This window comes from Tympanuchus pallidicinctus, unplaced genomic scaffold (assembly GCF_026119805.1).
Source record: "Tympanuchus pallidicinctus isolate F22 unplaced genomic scaffold, pur_lepc_1.0 scaffold8, whole genome shotgun sequence".
Lineage (NCBI taxonomy): Eukaryota > Metazoa > Chordata > Aves > Galliformes > Phasianidae > Tympanuchus > Tympanuchus pallidicinctus.
The window spans coordinates 19,187,191-19,204,071 of NW_026294802.1; the positions used below are offsets into that span (position 1 = coordinate 19,187,191).

Here is a 16,881-nt window from a genome sequence, read left to right on the forward strand (position 1 = left end):
CTGAATATGAACATGCCCCAGATTTTCAGAACAAAAGAGCACAAACTTTCCAGCACCTGGCTTGTAGGAATATGCTGGGATTGATGGCAAAATATGTAATGGTTGCAGCACACCTACAAAATCTGCTAGCAAAATCCATGCTTAGTTTTTTGAAGTTTAGACAAGAGAAAAAAGGAGGAAAGAAAAAAAAAGCCAATCCCCCTTCCTTAAATTTATGGGTTCATTTCAAGTCCAGGTGAATTGTGCCTTTCTAGAGACCTCAGCAGGCTTTGGATCACAATGGTATCTTAAAAAAACAGTATTTATCTTCAGAAAACACAGGCTGAGGCTAAATAATAAAGTAATAGAAACAGTAAATTAAGTGAGAGGTAAAGCCTGTTGGATCATACCCTTCATTGGTGTGAATTCTCCATGAATTTCCCAGTGGTATTTATGCTATTCTTTTCATGTGACTGTAAATCACTTCAGCAGTGAAGCTTCTCCCAGCTGTCAAAGGACAATATCCCTCAGCATGACAGAGCTGACTTTCCCAAAGCTCAGCATCCATTCTCCTTTCCACAGGCAAAACCATTGCCTTCGGTCATATCCCAGCTGACAGATTGTGCAGCATCTCATCTGGAGAATCTGAGGTTGCCTTTGAGGACAACCTGAGGGTTGCTGCCTATCAGCATGTTTGCTTCTAAGTGTTATTCTCTCCCCTCTCAGGCTAGCACTCACCAGAGGTTACCTTTGCCTTTTAATTTGCTTTTCCAGAGATACCTGCCAAGGCAAAAGCCTGCATACCAACACTGCTGTTCCCCAGCTGGGTTGCTCTCTCAGGGGCAGTGTGAACTGCTGGAAGTGCCACGGGGAGAAGGGCAGGCTGCCTTCCTCCTGACAGCACAAATAACTGCTGATGTTATTAGTGTTGATGGAAATATCATTTGTTTGCACTTTTTAGAGACTAAAATTGGGCGTAACGCAGTGGCTCTGCAAATAAGAACACTTGGATTACGTATTCTGCTCAGTGTTTGTGTTGTTCCAGGCACAGTGGGAGTTTGTCCTAGCCTGTAGGCACTACTGTGCTATAACTAATAAATAATAGCATCTAACAGTAATTGTTTCATTACTTTATGAGTCAGACCTTTTACTGGGGGATTTGCTCGTTGACAAACATATTGTTCAGCTCTGCATTTCCATTAGGGAGACTACCAGGCTTTTCTGCATCTTTGTACTGAGATGAAGACTTGAAGTTACTCACAATGTTTTAAAAAATATAAGAAATGAGGCAAATAAGATGGCATTCTTGCTTTGAGCTTCTTCCAGTTCTTCAGTCAAATGCAGTTAGGGTTGGGGTTTCCAGTATTGGGGTTTCATAGCCCACATCCCATGATGGAACAGCTGGCCTGTCCAGATGGGCATGGGCATTCCTGGGAGAATGCTCCAGAATTGAAGGGCACACTGGTTTTGGAGCTGAGCAGAGCCTGATGCTCATCCGAAAATGGTAATTTTACTCCTAATTCTGCCACAGGCTCTGGTGATGCTTTAGATGTGTTGCTTCTCTCCTAATTTCCAAAGAACCCTGAAAATACCGATTTCTCTCAACCTTGCCCAGTTTCTTTCCACAAGTGATTTCTTTGGGAAACAAAGGATGGCTTTGGTTGGAAGAGACCTTAAAGATAACCTAATTCCAACCATTTGCTATGGGCAGGCTAATCACTGGACTGATTTTCTCACCTTGTTCAGAGATAATTGCCAGTTTTCCAGGTAAGATGCCCAAAGATCATATTTTCAGCCTTTAAAAGTTAACAGAACCTTAGATGCATAAGATTTCTCAAGGACAAAAAACCCAAACCCACCGAACAACCACTGTCTGCTTTTGTACGGGTATTCTCTTTTCAAAACATCCAGATTTTTAGTCTGGATCTCCAAATTACTGTACTGTAGTTGAAACATATTAGAAAAATGTACTTTATTAAAATACACATCTGAGTATATTTTTCCATGCTAGCTTATCTCTGTGACTGTGAAAGCATATCAGATACACTTTAAATGCAAAGGGCTCCTTCCTTCTCAGAGGAGAAGAATAAAGGCCCAACCCCAAAACCTATGGGATGGCCAACGCTCAAGCTGTTTGGTGGTTTTAACAGCTAGAGCAACAGTTTCATCTGTCAGATGAGTCAGATCTGAATCCATTCTGGCTCATGTAAGTTCTAGTTGAAAATCCCAGGATCGACGTAGGGATATGCAAGGAAGTCTCCCAGTTTATTGCCTTCTGCATCATAATGGAGCATTCGGAAACAAACATCACAGAAGAAACATGGATCCTCTGGTGCCAGGCTGTCCTTGTTGGTTACCCACCTGGCTGTATACATTTTGCACACAAAGCATTTTCTGGTACATAACCAGTGTTTTTTGATTAACAGCGGATAGAGGTTCCTGTCCAGGCAGTCCTCATGATGAATAAGTCGTATGTCTGTGACGATAATGATGTGCTCACAGTCCCCTTGGTGGCAGAAGAGGTACGGATAGCCGATTCTGAGGGACACATCATTGAATGTGTAGTCCTCCATTTTGGCAGACTGAAGATTTCCATAGCCTCTGTCACGAGATTCGGACCACTCAATAATGGTTCTGCTCAGATCTCTGCACTCTGGGTATCTGCTATCATTATAAAAGATGCCTTCAAAGTAAAAGAAGGCAGATTTGTAGAGGTCCTTGCTGATGTGCTCCGGCGCTCGGTCCGGCTCGCTGCTGAACTCCCCGCCAATCTGCAGGTCGCTAACACAGGACAAGGAGTCTCTGAGTTCAGTGAGCCTCTGGCTGCCCAGCACCAGGACTGTCTGGTAGGGCTTGTGCTCCTTGTGCTTCTGGAAGATGACGGGATAGAAGACGTTCAGAGTCAGAAGCAGCTCTCCCTCCTCCACCAGGTCTGCTGCATCATCAGGCCTCTTCCCAATGGCGTGCGACTCCATCTCGTAAGTCAGCGTTTCCTGTCTGCAAGCCCGATCCACGACGATCCTTTCTTCTCGCCTCCGCAGCGCCTTCTTCCTAAACCGAAGAGTTTCCAGCCCGCTGTCTTCGGGAATCGCTTCTGGGTCCCTCTCTGTATCAGCAGACACTAACGTATCAACACTGCACAAGGCCCGCAGCTCGGCCGCCGTCTCTGCCGTGCAGCCCAGCTCCTCCGCCACGGCCCCGGCCGCCTCCTCCTCCTCCTCCTCGTCAGCCAGCGAAAGGTCTCGGGGCTGCAGGCACTGCCGCCAGCCGCTGCCCAGCGCGCCCACGCGGAACACGCGGGTGTGCGGCTCCCCCGCCTCGTACTCGATCGCCTCCGCCGCCATCGGGCCTGCCGGCCGCCGCGCAGCTGCCAGCGGTCGCGGTGGAAACGCGTCACGGCCGGCCCGCCCCGCCTCGGCCGCGCCGGGACAGCCGCGGGGGGAGGGGGAGGAGGCGGCACGGGAGAGCCGAGCGCGGGGCTCCCGTGGGGACAGCCGTGCGTGCGCGTTGCTGCCTGGAGCGCCTTGTGCGTCGTCTTCTGCCGTGTGGGGAAATCTCGGAGGGCCGCTTTTCTCAGGGTGTTTTTCAGCACAGATTCCGTCTCTCATGCTGGTCGCGGATTGGCGTCGCTTCTCTTCTGTTGATCTCAGTGAATGAATGCTGTTGCCGCAGCGAGATTCTCCCCCAGAAAGCCGGGTAGCACATTTTTTCACTGTCGAGATACGAGGTGGCTGGAGAGGAGGGGAGTTGTGCTCGGTGCCTGCTGCTTCCCACTGCCAGCCTGCTCTGTGCCTGTCCCCTGCCGTGATTTCTGTGGGCAGAGCAAGGCCATAGCCTCAGACCTCAGCACCCACATGCTCACAAATGGCTCCTGGAACGAGAGATGAAACACAGCATTTATTTCCTGCCTGTGTTTGCAGTGACACTGCTGTGACATTTGTGAGGCCCATGACACCGCTGTGATTTCATCCTGCTAGCATGTAGGTTATCTACACTAGGACACGAACACAAGACTAGAGGCTGGCTTTCTCTGCACTCATCCCCACGTGACAGCTGGGCCCCAGCCCTTCTTCCAGGGAGAATCTTTTGGCTAACACCACCCAAAAACTGCACCTCAACTGTGTCCCATCCCAAGCCCGCTCTCTGGCACTTTAAAGAAGAGCTGTGTTGCAAACCATCGGGTGCCACGCACTCTCCTTTGCATGATGTTTCAGATTTGATTTGCTCATTTCCGTACCTGAGGGTATGACTCACGCTGTGTGGGCTGGTGGGGATGAGGTGGATGAGCTGGGCTTGGGTGTGCTCAGCAGGCCCTGTGTCATCACAGGTCCCTGGGTGTCCTCTGCCACATCCACTTTGGATAGGGTGGGGCTTGGTGCTATGCTCAGGGCTCCACTGCACATTTTCCACCTTCTCACGGTACCGAGCAGAGTTCTGGTCTAGTGAGTGGCTTCCTGTGGTCAGATGCTACCCGTGTGTCTTCTCAAATCATGCTGAATAAAACTCAGCACACTCGGAGGTAAACCAAAGACATTTGGTAGGACCAACGGATTGGGAATTTCCTTGGGCCAAAATCAATTTTATTGTGCGCTGCAAAAGTGTTCCCCAAGCCCCAGCTGAGCCAGGATTTTCAAAATGAACTGAAATGCCAGTTTTAAAAAGGTTAACTTTGAAATGCTTTTGAAAGTTTTGAGACGTCAGTCAGTCATCAGTCTTGGAGCGAGGGTTCAGATCAGACTGATAAAAGTGTCACTTTGTTTTGACCTCTTCTGCTTTCTTAACTTCATAGCATAAGCTAACTCAAATTTTGACATGTAAAGAAGTTAAGGACTTTTTGTGAAATTCACAATTGAACATTTGCAATGGCTTTTTTTTTCAAATTGAGATTTGCCATAAATCAAGCATGAGGGGAACAGTTTATTTCAAGAAATAAACAAAACCTATTTAAGGAGCAAGAAACCAAATGTTCTGGAAAGCCTCATCTAGAAATGGGAGGACTCTGGTTCCGTGATGCCCAGCACAGCCTCTGGGAGTGCAGCAGCCCTTCCTGGGCAGGCAGAAGGGAGCTCTGCTCTCTCTGGAATGAACGTTCCCAGGAAACATTCTGTGCCAAAAATATCCATGTAGCAATTTCTTTTTTGTGTTGATTGAATGCACATGCTGTGTTCCTCGCTGTCCAAGAAATAGATTTCACATCTGTCTCAGCAAGTAAGTAATTTCTTACAAGAAGTACCACAACAAATTCATGCAAATAAGGTTACTCAGGTGCAAGAGTGTTTGCAGGGCCTCGCTTAAAAAGAAAGTGGTTCTGACCCCATATGCAGGCTCAAAATATCTGAGTCTGTAGCCAAAAAGGTTCTCAGTTGAAATGGCAACTTCTGGTTTTGTCTTCAATAGGTACTTTTGTGTTTGGTGATGGGACAGAACTTTCCATGAGCAGGATTCAAATATGCTGTTAGAAACCCTTGTAGTGGAAAAATGGCTATTAACTGCTATCCAGAAAATACCATTTTTTCATATTCAAATTTTTATGGGTACAGGGAGGGAGATAAAATCAGCATTTATTCAATATTTACCTACTTCTTCATGTTAGGACCAGCTCTTATTTTAAGCTGTTTGTCATTTTACTTTGCAGAGTGCCACTATAATTAGAATCTGAAGAAGTGGTATTTTGGGGCAAATAGCAGAACTGCCAATGTCAAGTGTTTAAAAAAAATGCTGGGTTAGCTGTTGTTCCCAGACCAGGAGACTGACCAAAAAAACCAAACCAAAACAAAAAAAACTGCCCATCAGTTTTTCTTCTTTAGTCATATGATTTCTGGTCCTTCAGATGTGCTGAGATCACATTTCACTTTTCCTTTAGAAGAGCTAAAAGCTTTGAAGTGTTGTATTGTTTTTTTTTTGTGTGTGTGCTGACAGCTGATACAGGAACACAGATCCAGAAACTTCAGCACTCGTGTGGGATTCATCTTAAATTCCTGAGCACCAGAACACACCTCTGAGCACACCTCTCAGAGGTGTGTATTGCCATGCCAGTAACTTTGCAGTCCTTTAAGTTTTGAGGAGAGATCGTGATGCTGGGTTTGTCTGAGTTGGTATGAATACTTTGTCTAGAAGTTGAGAAAAAGAAGATCAAATCATTCATTTTGAGGACAAGATTAAGGAAAATCATTGGCTGTTGCCTATTTGCAGGTCTTTTAGACCCCCTGCTTCAAAGCACAAGCCTCAATACAGAAATAATCATGCTGTCCCTTACCCTGTGCTGGCCTAAGGTTTAAGGAGGTTCGTGCCTCATGCTGTGCAGTTAATCAGGAAGCCAGACCTTAGTCCTGCTCTGCAGAGAATGTTCTGTCTCCTTTTAAGGTTGGTAGAACTGAGTGATCCAACTGAAGACTATCAATTAGAGAGGCACTTTGGACTCAGTAAGTGCTGTAAAAGCACTGAGTTCTGTGTGGAATGAAACAAAAATTGGTGGATATTATGGCACTGGTATTTGTGTCTTGTTTTACCTTCTGTAAATTCTTTTGACCTGGTTTCTTTCTAATTCATTTGAAATAGTTCTGGGAATTTTGAGAACTCTGTGAGTCTGTTGTAATGCCCACATTACTGCTGCTGGAGAAATGCAGGGTACAGGGACTGGGTAGTGACTTTCTGAAAGAAAGGAAAAAAAAACACAGAATGGCAGATGAATACCAGCAATGAATGTCATTTTCTTCATTCAGATGAAAGATGCAATCATTTTGTTTAATCACTGCCCATATTCCCTGTCCGTCAGTGTCTGTGGAGGCACTGCTGGGCTGTGCCCTGGCCAAGCTCCTAGGGGACAGGATGATTGATGTTCCAGGCAGGTGCAAGATGCATGTTTGGTCATTCTGGGAAGTAGCAAAGTGTGGCAGGCCCTGATGCTCAGGCTCATGCATGCAGCTCTCCAAGAAGGCCTGTATCTGGCTATTCCAGACAGCAGGCATGGGAGTGAGATGGGAGGCAACCAGAGAGCACGTGTGAGTGGATGTGCTTTCTCCTGGGAAGGGTGAAGCTGGGAAGCCATTTGTGTTCCCCTGGCACTGTGGAGCTTCAGATGAGACTGTTGTGTCTGGCATCTGTGCCTGGCAGTGCCTCCTGGTTAGCAAGACAGGAGAGCAGCCAAGCACTGAAGAAGATGCCCTGTTTCAAGACGTGATTTCTTACTTCCTTCTTATTTAGCCTGTGATTTTATTCTGACAATTCTGTTTTGAGACCACCTTCTTTTTGCAGTGCCCTGATAAACATACCCTGCCTGTCTCTTCCATCTTCCATTATACTTCATATGCTCTAGCCTCTCTTTTCCTCCCTCCTCTTTCCTGGCAGGCTCTCTGTCTGCCTGCAGTGCTCCCAGTTTTCCTCCTCTCTTGCATGTGGTGCTAACCAGCCCTGCAGGCCACCCCCATATGTGCTGTGTCCCTACCATGAACCAGGGGATGGTGATGCAGCATTGCTGAAAGCACTGGGCTGTGCTGACATGCATGTGATGAACCTTTTGTTAAGTAGGAGACATGGAGCAAAAGAGCTGGCAGTATAATGTTGAGGAGAGACAGTGACTGGATCTGGAAGCATCATTTCAGATAGGGCAGGCAAAACCAAGGAAGGTGTTCTGCAAGTTATTAATTGTACCTGGCTTTAGACTGCCTAATCCCATAAATGAAGCTCTGGCATCACAGAGTCCAGAGTTGAACCCTAGAGACCACTGAGGAGGGATATTTGTAGGTACTTTGGCTCTGGTGTTCATTTCGAGAGCTCTTTAAAATAATGACATGCTGCAGCTTACTAATGATTTAAGAGGTTCTCCTTTGTGTCTTGGTGTGAGGCTGATCTGATGCAGCCATCTTCATGATAGCATCCCGCAGTGCTTTGTCTTTATGAGTACATCTTGTTCTGGCTTGCTTCAGAAATCTACTCTTAGCTCTAAGGTCTGCAATTGTTGGCCTGTAATTAGTACCAATATTTCAATGCTATTACTGCACTGGTCTGAACTGCTGGCTATTTTTAGATATGACGTTCAGGTTTTTATTACATAGCTTGTTTCTCTCATCATGAATCAGCAGGCCTCTGAGTACAAGAATGCTGTTTTTTAGAACAAGCAGTGCCAACTTAAGCAGATACACCTTGACCATTATTTACACAAACATATCTTTAGATGGAGACCACTGTCCAGTCCTAGGCTGAGGGGTGTGGGGTCTGTATTCTCTTCTGATGGCTTGAAATAACTGTGTATCTGCCTTACTCATGGGCCAGGTCGTTGACTGGGTTTATGTTTAGAAACCAGACAGAATATACACAGCTCAGGTAGGCAACATTTACCGTAACTAAAAAAGTGAACTCATTGTCAAGAAGTAAAATACTACTCATACCCTATTGGGAAACAACCAGGTTTATGCTTATGAGAACTGACAACAGGAATTTTGTTTGGGTAAACATTGGCATGTATAGTGTTTGAACCCTGTAGCTAATGTCTGAGTTATCTCAGCTTGCATCTCCTCTATGAATAGTAAAACACTGGCCTTCCTGTGGCTGTAGTCTTTCCAGGTTGCAGTTGCTATTAATCAGAGATTATGTAGCTTTTCTAACTGAGTAGCAGTTGCATATTTCGGAAATCTTCTCTGAATGCCCTGAGGTTTTGTTCACAAGTACATTTGTATTCTCATTTCCTTTCTCAGTGCTGCTGTTAAAAGATTACTTGCTTTCTTTTACATTTCTAATTTCTAAACTAAGACCAGGAGATGCTCCCTTGAAACCCACTGAGCCTGGTTTGGAAAAGAATCCACACAGCTAGTGAAGGCACAGTCCTTGATTCTGCAAGAGAGACACTTAAGACTATAATACTGCAGAGGACAAGACCGGCCTGCATAAAGGCTTAAACTGAATGAGGGGTAATTAAAGCTAAATAAGAAACAGGCAGTTTCCATCTGTGATTTCAGAGTTCTAGAAAATATTTACATTAGAAAGGAAGATAGCAGAGCACAGAATTAGAAAAACAGAAATCAGGAGCCTAACTCTAATATAGATGTTCACTTTCTGTGCACACTAAGCAAATCATCGCAGAGGAACAGAGAAATGGAGTCAGAAAACAAAAGGAGAGTCGATCTTCAAAAAGCTAGATCTGGGGGGAAGCTTTCTTAGAAGGAGAAACATCTGCAAGGATCAATTCTGAAAAAAAATCTCAGGAGTGAAAGTGTGCAGTTAATCAATTATGACACTGCAAATAGTATTCGTTATTCTGTATCACTTGATAGCACCCAGAGATACCAAAACCACATCAGCGTCCAGTTTTTTCTACGTAATTTATCACTGTTTTATTTATTCTGGCTGGCTAATTATTTATAAATCTCATGATTGTTATGAAGCTTAATTCATTGATATCTTTACAGAGCTGTGGTGCTTTGCAGGAGAAATGGCAGGAATTTAAAAATCATGGTAATTTCACACTTACATTTTAGTACCATTTCTGGATTTTGTTAGCTGGCAAATCTCTTCAACATGTGTTCTGGTGTACATTACGAAAATGTACATATTTTTAGTTTCAGATGTGTACACTGCTCCAGTCTTTTACACTTCCAAGGCCATGACCCTGCGGTCTGGGGGATTGCAGGCGATGTTCATTGGAGAAGACACAAGCACACTGTGCAGATAGAGGCAGGATGTGTCAGCCCTTCTCTAGGTACTCCATATTCAGATGTCAGAAGAGAGGAGACCTCATGCCTGGAGCGGCTGATTGTTGTGATGTTCAGGCACGAAAACCAAAGGGGTGCTAAGCAGTCTGAGGAAAATGAAGATGGATATTCTTGGGCTTCAGCTACAGCAGTCACAGCCTCATTCTTCTAACTGGGCCTCTTCTGTAGGTAAACATGAGAAATTAATAGCAACTATTTAATTAATAATAGAAATTATCCTGTAGACACTCGTGTAGTCATATGAGATGCTAACGTGGCTGTTCACTGGGATGAAAAACTGCTTCACTTAAATGCGAGACTGCTGCTAACAGGACAGTAGTATTTCTCAAGCCAGTTTTCCTCTCTGGTTACCAAGGAATCCGTCATATAGAGGAAAGCAGAAGAGAAACCCTCTTAAAACTGTGGTTACTAAATTGAAATCTAGGGGCTTTTTTCTTTCTTCTTTGTTTTAAATTTGTTTGTTTGTTTGTTTAGTTCTGAAATCTCTGTTGTCTTTGGTATATCCTTATTAACCTTACCAGGCAATGCTGCTGAAGATTATCAGCTCTTTTTAGCATTTCTCTTCTAAATGCATACGTGCATATACATTTCCAGGCCTGCCTGAGCCCTCACCTGATGACTCTCTTCTCTGTTTTCTTATAATCTAGGAGGTGCAGATACCCATCCTGCCCCACACTATGCTATCTGTTCTATCCAAGACAGAGCCCATGCTATGGCTTAGTCTTGAGAAGTTACCCATTTTTTGGCAGCTTTTGCCTTTTGGATTCTTTCCTAGCCATTGGAAATCCATAGGAATGTGCTGTACCTGGGGAAAACAAGAGCTTTAAGGTGTTTAAAGTAAAGGAAAGGGTGCTGACTCCCTTTGGGTGCTGCAGGCTCTAAAATTGAATGCAGGACACTGACAAACCAGTACACCTTTGTTTGGAGACAAAATCTAGCTTGGGGATGGATGTGATACAGGGAGATAACTCCAGCTGCTTCTCATTTTTTCTCTGTGAGCTTGTCTGTCTAGTTTCCAGGTTGCAATACAGTCCTATTGCTAGTTGCATTGACTCATACTCTCTTTTCCTGGTGATGCACAATCAATTGCCCATATGTTGCCTCCAATGCCTGTATTTGTCTTTCAAACCACTCCTCCTGAGGTGTTATTGACATTCTTGTGGAGCATGACTACTGGAGGGGACTCTTGCAAGCAACCTCTTGTAATCTATTAAGAGATACTGAGGAGGGAACCAGAAACTTGTTCTCCTTCCCTTACAGTGTTGTATGATAGATATATGTATGAGTCCTCTCTGAATGGAGTTTTCATTTCTTCCTGATTTCTTCATTAAAGCGTGTGCCACTTCCTGCATTAAAAGGTGTATTCTTCTTATGGCTAATATGCAGCAAAACAAATTTCAATATCATGTGAAGACTAGAGAGTGAGCTGGCTCGTTGCAGATAAAATAAGCTTGGAAAAAATACCCAGAGTATGTCTGTCCCCTTTACCATGAGGCAGTGATAGCACCCATCTGCCCTTGGTGACTCTAGTTAGACGCCAGATACTGCAAGGAATCATCATGCAGTCAATTGCAGTACATGTTTTATTTATTGCCATGCGCTATTACTACTGTATTAATGATGTTTGTGATGAATAATATTCTAAGCTGCTTCTTAGTTGCTCCATTAAAGAACTGAGGATCTCACTTCAATGATAGTACAGTATGTTTTGGTACTGAATACTTTTTTCATTAGATGTAAAAAATACTTCTGTTAGAACCTAAGTGGATTGGGATATTCATGGTTAAGTGAGAAGTCCAATCTCAGGCCATACAGCCACAGCTGAGAAGGTACAAGTAAGTGCCAGAGCTCCTTGGGTTCCTTTCCTGAGCACCTGGTGTCTGGCTGTGCTGGGTGCAGGGCTCTCAGCAGCTGGAACAGGACAGCTGTTGGGCCAGATATGGTATTTCTCAGTGAGCAAGGCCCTTTGTCATCCTTGCAGAGCCTCACATCTGCTGGCTTCTTATAATGTGCTGATTGCTAGATTAGAAAATGCCTCATTGACAGTTGTTTCTTTTAGTGAGTTTGTTTTGACTGGACACTGTGACACTGGAGGACTTTTTGTACAGAAAAGGAAAGTTAATGTTCTTTATTTTAGCCTAATTTGGCAGAAGTAAAGCTATGCTGCTGAACCTAGTTTTTGCAGTGTGTTGGACTGTGAGTATTTACTCATTCTTAATTGTATGAAACTTCTTTACATGAATATATCCACGTTTCAGATTGTTTGTGCTGAGCAAATATTTTTAAATGCTACATTCTTCCCTAATTTCGTCTAAAGCTGAATTAAAAAATGCAGAATTAAAAAATGACCATGAGCTGTGCCCTGCAGGAAATGTGCTTTCCAGCAAGCAGAAAAGTTTTACCTTTGTACTTTGCCAGGTCAACAGGCGTGTAAGAGGCAACGTGATAGCAATTTGTTAGAATGGTTGGTTTGTTTTCAGAGAATTGAATTACAGTCAGAGGCGCACGCAGCATGCAAACAAATGACAGCATTGCTGTCTGCAGATATTTTTGGGTTTCGATTTGCTTAGGTTTATTTTTTCTGTTTAATTACTTCTATCTAATAAAGGAAGCAGACTTCATAATGGCACACAGGAATTTCCACTATGGATCGCAGTGGTAGGTCACAGCTGTAGTTGTGATTTGCAGCTAGGTGCACCAGAGAAACATACAACAAAATGTGGCACGTGTACTTCATAACTTGTCTCCACTTTAACCTCTTCTGTCTGCTGCTGTTCCTGCCCTTCAGTTGTGAAAACTTGCTTTCTAACTTTACTTGTGGTCTTTAATTTGTATCCTACGCTATTCTTTGTGCACTGTGCTGGTGTATAAATCTTGCGTGTGTCCCAGGTTGAAACCAATTCCCAGCTGTGCAGGTTTCCTCCTGACAGTCTGTGCTGGTGTTGGGCAGCCCACCAGTGATCATTGGCTTGCCTGCTAACATCTGCCACTCCTGTGAGCCAGGTGTGCAGAATGCAGTGCTGACATTTCACAACACTGCAGTGAGCCGAATGGGATTTGAAGGGCCTTGATTGCACCCAGACCATTTGGTGGCTAAGTGTGATGCTGTGCGTGTTGTTTCCTCCACCAGTCAGGTATTTGTTTATGCAGATATTAGCAGGTGACAGCAGTGTGTTGAAACACGTGCTGCTGCGAGAAGCACCCATACGGGCCGCGAGCCTGGCAGTACTGCGGGGGCTGTACACGTCAGCTTTTCCAGCTTGAAGAAAAAAACAAATCCAACTTGCAGTGGCATCAGGTATTTTTGCACATTCATGTAAACAAGCAGAATTGTGTTAACATCCCACTTCCCTGAGTGCCCTGGTAGTGTTTTTGCTTCCACCCCAGCACCAAAAGCCACTTCAGCCACCTCCTGCTGTGTCTGTGTGGGTTTTTGACACAAACATTGCTCCGGGCACCTCTTTCTGAGGTGTCACTCACTCACATGCACATTTCAGAGCAAAGGTTTCCCTTTCTGCAAAGCTTCATGTCCAGAGCCCAGCAGCCTGGGAGGTGAATACACGCGCTCCAGTCAACAACCAGCTGCCGAGCACCGTGTAGCTGGCAGGTCCCCACAGCAGGACCATTCTGTGGTTTTTCAGCTCCCTCTGATTTTCTGCACGGTTTCTGTGAATTGTGCTTCTTCTTTTAATCCCTTTAGGAGACTAACTAGCAGCTTGCCAACAGGGGGGTCTGATACCACCACCCTCCTCCATAGTTTTGTGGAAGCTGTGTAACTTTCTTGTGAACTTAGCTGGAAGAGCAAACACTCCTGGAAACAGATACATTCAACTGATTGTTTTAGAAATACTTGACCTTATCAAATTTAGCCAAAACTTTACATGTGAATTCTGTCTGACTTGCAGCTTTTCCCAGTGCAATGGAAAATGCACTGTTTTTCTGTACAATAACTGTTCGTCACCATACTGCCCCAGTATTTCAGGGAATATTGCAATGTCTGCTGTTGCAACCAGCTCTACTGTGATAAAATAAGCATGTTTCCAGTGTCCTTTTGGGAAGTGCGTGTGTCTGTGAGTTTCAGTTTGAATGGAAAGGCTGAGTGTCATCAGGTCAAACAGATCTGTGGTCATTCATTAGAAAATTCAGGACCACTCACTGAAAGATTAAATGAACTAGGGTATGCTGTATGTTTCCCCTTTTTTCTCTCCCCAGAAGAAGTAGAATCATAGAATGGCCTGGGTTGAAAAGGACCACAATGATCATCTGGTTTCAACCCCCCTGCTATGTGCAGGGTTGCCTACCAGCAGACCAGGCTGCCCAGAGCCACATCCAGCCTGGCCTTGAATGCCTCCAGGGATGGGGCATCCACAGCCTCCTTGGGCAACCTGTGCCAGTGTTTCACCACCCTCTGTGTGAAAAACTTCCTCCTAATATCTAACCTAAATCTCTCCTGTCTCAGTTTAAAGCCATTTCGCCTTGTCCTATCACTATACACCCTTGTAAACAGAGCCATTCCCCCTCCTGTTTATACACTCCCTTCAAGTACTGGAAGGCCACAATGAGGTCTCCCTGGAGCCTTCTCTTCTCCAAGCTAAACAAGCCCACTTCCCTCAACCTTTCTTCATAGGAGAGGTGCTCCAGCCTTATGATGTTCTTAGTGGCTTTTCTCTGGACCTGTTAATAATTGAGTAGTTGGATGCTGTTTCCCGGATGGACATCTTGTGAATGAGTCTCTAAAAGGCCATCTTTTTAGAATTATTATATCACAGAGTTGTGGCTTGCAATGTCTTAAATCCCTTTATTTCCTAAATATACAAGAAGCACATTCTGTCTTTGATAAAGGTGTTTTCTAGTGTCTATCTATATTGGTGTTACTAAAAAATCCCAAAACGTATTACCATTTAAATGGCCTTAAATGAGGCAGTTATGTCATGGCTGAAGAACAACAAAACCAAAACAAAGTAGCTCTAGGACATAACCCAAACATAAATAATTCACAGATACTTCAAGGACCTAGCTAGATTTGGCATCTTTTAATTGGAAGCTTAGCACTGAACTGTGCCAAGGCTACAATTGACTTGGACTGTTACTAATGAATTTTTTAAATACATTTTTATGCAAGTTGTCACTATCCAATTGCTGGAAGCAAGGGAGTGCTGGGGAACCATACAAGCAGTTGCAGCAATGCCTGGGATTAATTGCCCCTTGGCTTGGCTTTTCCATTTTCTCGGTTTTCAGCAACTTCAACAATTTATTTCTTTTTTCTCCCAAAGAATCAGAGTAAGAAAATAGGAAAGCAATCAAGTAGTTTTGCTTTTGAAGAGCCTCATCTGTTCGTTTTCAGCAACTGCTGAGACAGTGTTCTTCTTGGGAAACAGCAGAAAGAACTGAGTTCCTAGCTTAGCTGAACTTTGTAACATGAGTGAATTGTTTCCCCCAACCCACTCCACAATATTAATCAATTTTTTTGCTACATCAGGTTTTGGGAGCAGAACGCACAACTGTTTATGACAGCTTTGAGGTGGTCTATGCCCACCTACCAACTCCTGTACTTAGCAGCCATGACTCAGACCTCCCAAAGTAATGAGATTGCAAGCAAGCACTGACTTTTTCTTTGCCGTCTGTTTTATGAGTTGCCAGCTGACACTCTTGACAGATTTTTTTTTTAGCTTTTCTTTGTAATCACAAATTTGCACTATTGGAAAATATGAAATCTGAGAATTTCAGTTAGTTTTACCATTCCAGGATTGGGAGTTTTGAGAAACTGTAAACATCAGGAAATTTGGATAAATTGATGGGAGCTGACAGGACTGTCATGGGAGCTCTCTCCAGCATCTGTTTATGTGCCTGCTGGAGGATGCACATAGCCCTCCAGTGATTGACATCAAGAGATCAGGACCTGCTGGCCCAAGGACCTTCTCGGACAAGAGAAGAGCAAAGTTACTGTAAATGGCCTTTTTAAAGTCTGGGTTTACTCTTCCCCATGAGGACAAGACTTGTTATTGTGGTAGGACACCACACAGGAGTGAGTGACAAGTAAATGACAGTAAGGAAACACAGAGTAACAGCATGGTCCCCTTTGGAGGATTGTGCAGGATCGCAGCCACTGCTTGCCCATGTCCTTTGTATTGCCATCTGTATTTGGTGGGGAGCTGTAGAAACTGCCTCTTCCTCAGTTCTACTCAGTCCCTGACAAAAATTGATTGTTTGGCTCCTGTGTAGCAGTACTGTAGAGAGATGGTCATTACCTGTTTTTGTGATGTACCATGAGAACTCTTAGGACAGATAAGGTCACCGTCCAACCTGATGTATCTCTTGTGACACTGGTGCAGTGTTAATCTGTTCTTGAAAAGAAAATAAAGTAATAACTTGAATTTACTATCTGGTTGGTTGTGCAGGGATTTACTTGCTCTTCATCAACAACTGTGCAATGTAAGAAAAGCAGTGTTTACAAGACAGAGCTCCTTACTGCATCCAGAGTCGCTTTCCAACTGTTTGTCAAAGTGACTGCAGCCTGCAGAAGGGCATGGGAGCAAATCCTAAAATTAGCAGTAGTGGTTTGCCGTTATATATTCTAACCCCCTAAGATTCTGTAGCTGGCTCCAGTAAGTAATCCAGCACAGAGGGGTTCTGGTAACCCTGGGGAATTTCTCTGCAGTGGCTAAATAAAAGAATGATTGGAGAAAATGTCAAGAGAGAAATTACTCTTGTATTTTACAGAAATAAAGTGAAACAGAAATATCTAATTTTCTACCTGTTTGTATCACGTTCTATATTGATTTTTACCATCATGATGTAAGTAAATTGAGAATATATTTCTCTGATTTAAAATGTGATTATTTTATCCTAAGGAAGATTTGTACATCATCGTAATGACGCACATTTTGGAATCTGCTTCTGTTCTGCTGAAAAGTCATTAGGCTAAGGATGAGGAATAGCATATATTAGAAACTCAGCAGTGTAATTATGTGCAAGGACTCTATTATAGTATTTGCTGATAAACTGCAGTCTAGATCTAGTCCTTGAAGATCCACACAGTATTACTGTGTTGAGATACTTATCCTGACTCTTTGCTGAAACCCTTTTCTGTACTGTTACGTTGTGTGGTGTGTTCCCACCCTGTGGGAAATCTAAAGGCAGTTGTCAAAAGAGCACGTCTGTGATAAAACCATTTCCTTTCAGTTTGTATTACAGT

At 43.9% G+C, this 16,881-nt stretch overlaps 2 protein-coding genes across 2 annotated transcripts in view; one reads left to right on the forward strand and one right to left on the reverse strand.

The window, feature by feature from the left end:
* Positions 1 to 16,881, forward strand: part of TMCC3 (transmembrane and coiled-coil domain family 3) — a 123,818-nt gene that overhangs the window by 39,954 nt on the left and 66,983 nt on the right. The window lies entirely within an intron of this gene.
* Positions 1,927 to 3,805, reverse strand: SNAPC3 (small nuclear RNA activating complex polypeptide 3). Its single transcript, XM_052667398.1, has one exon. The coding sequence runs from the start codon at positions 3,585 to 3,587 to the stop codon at positions 2,193 to 2,195; it is 1,395 nt and encodes a 464-aa protein (XP_052523358.1). The 5' UTR covers positions 3,588 to 3,805; the 3' UTR covers positions 1,927 to 2,192.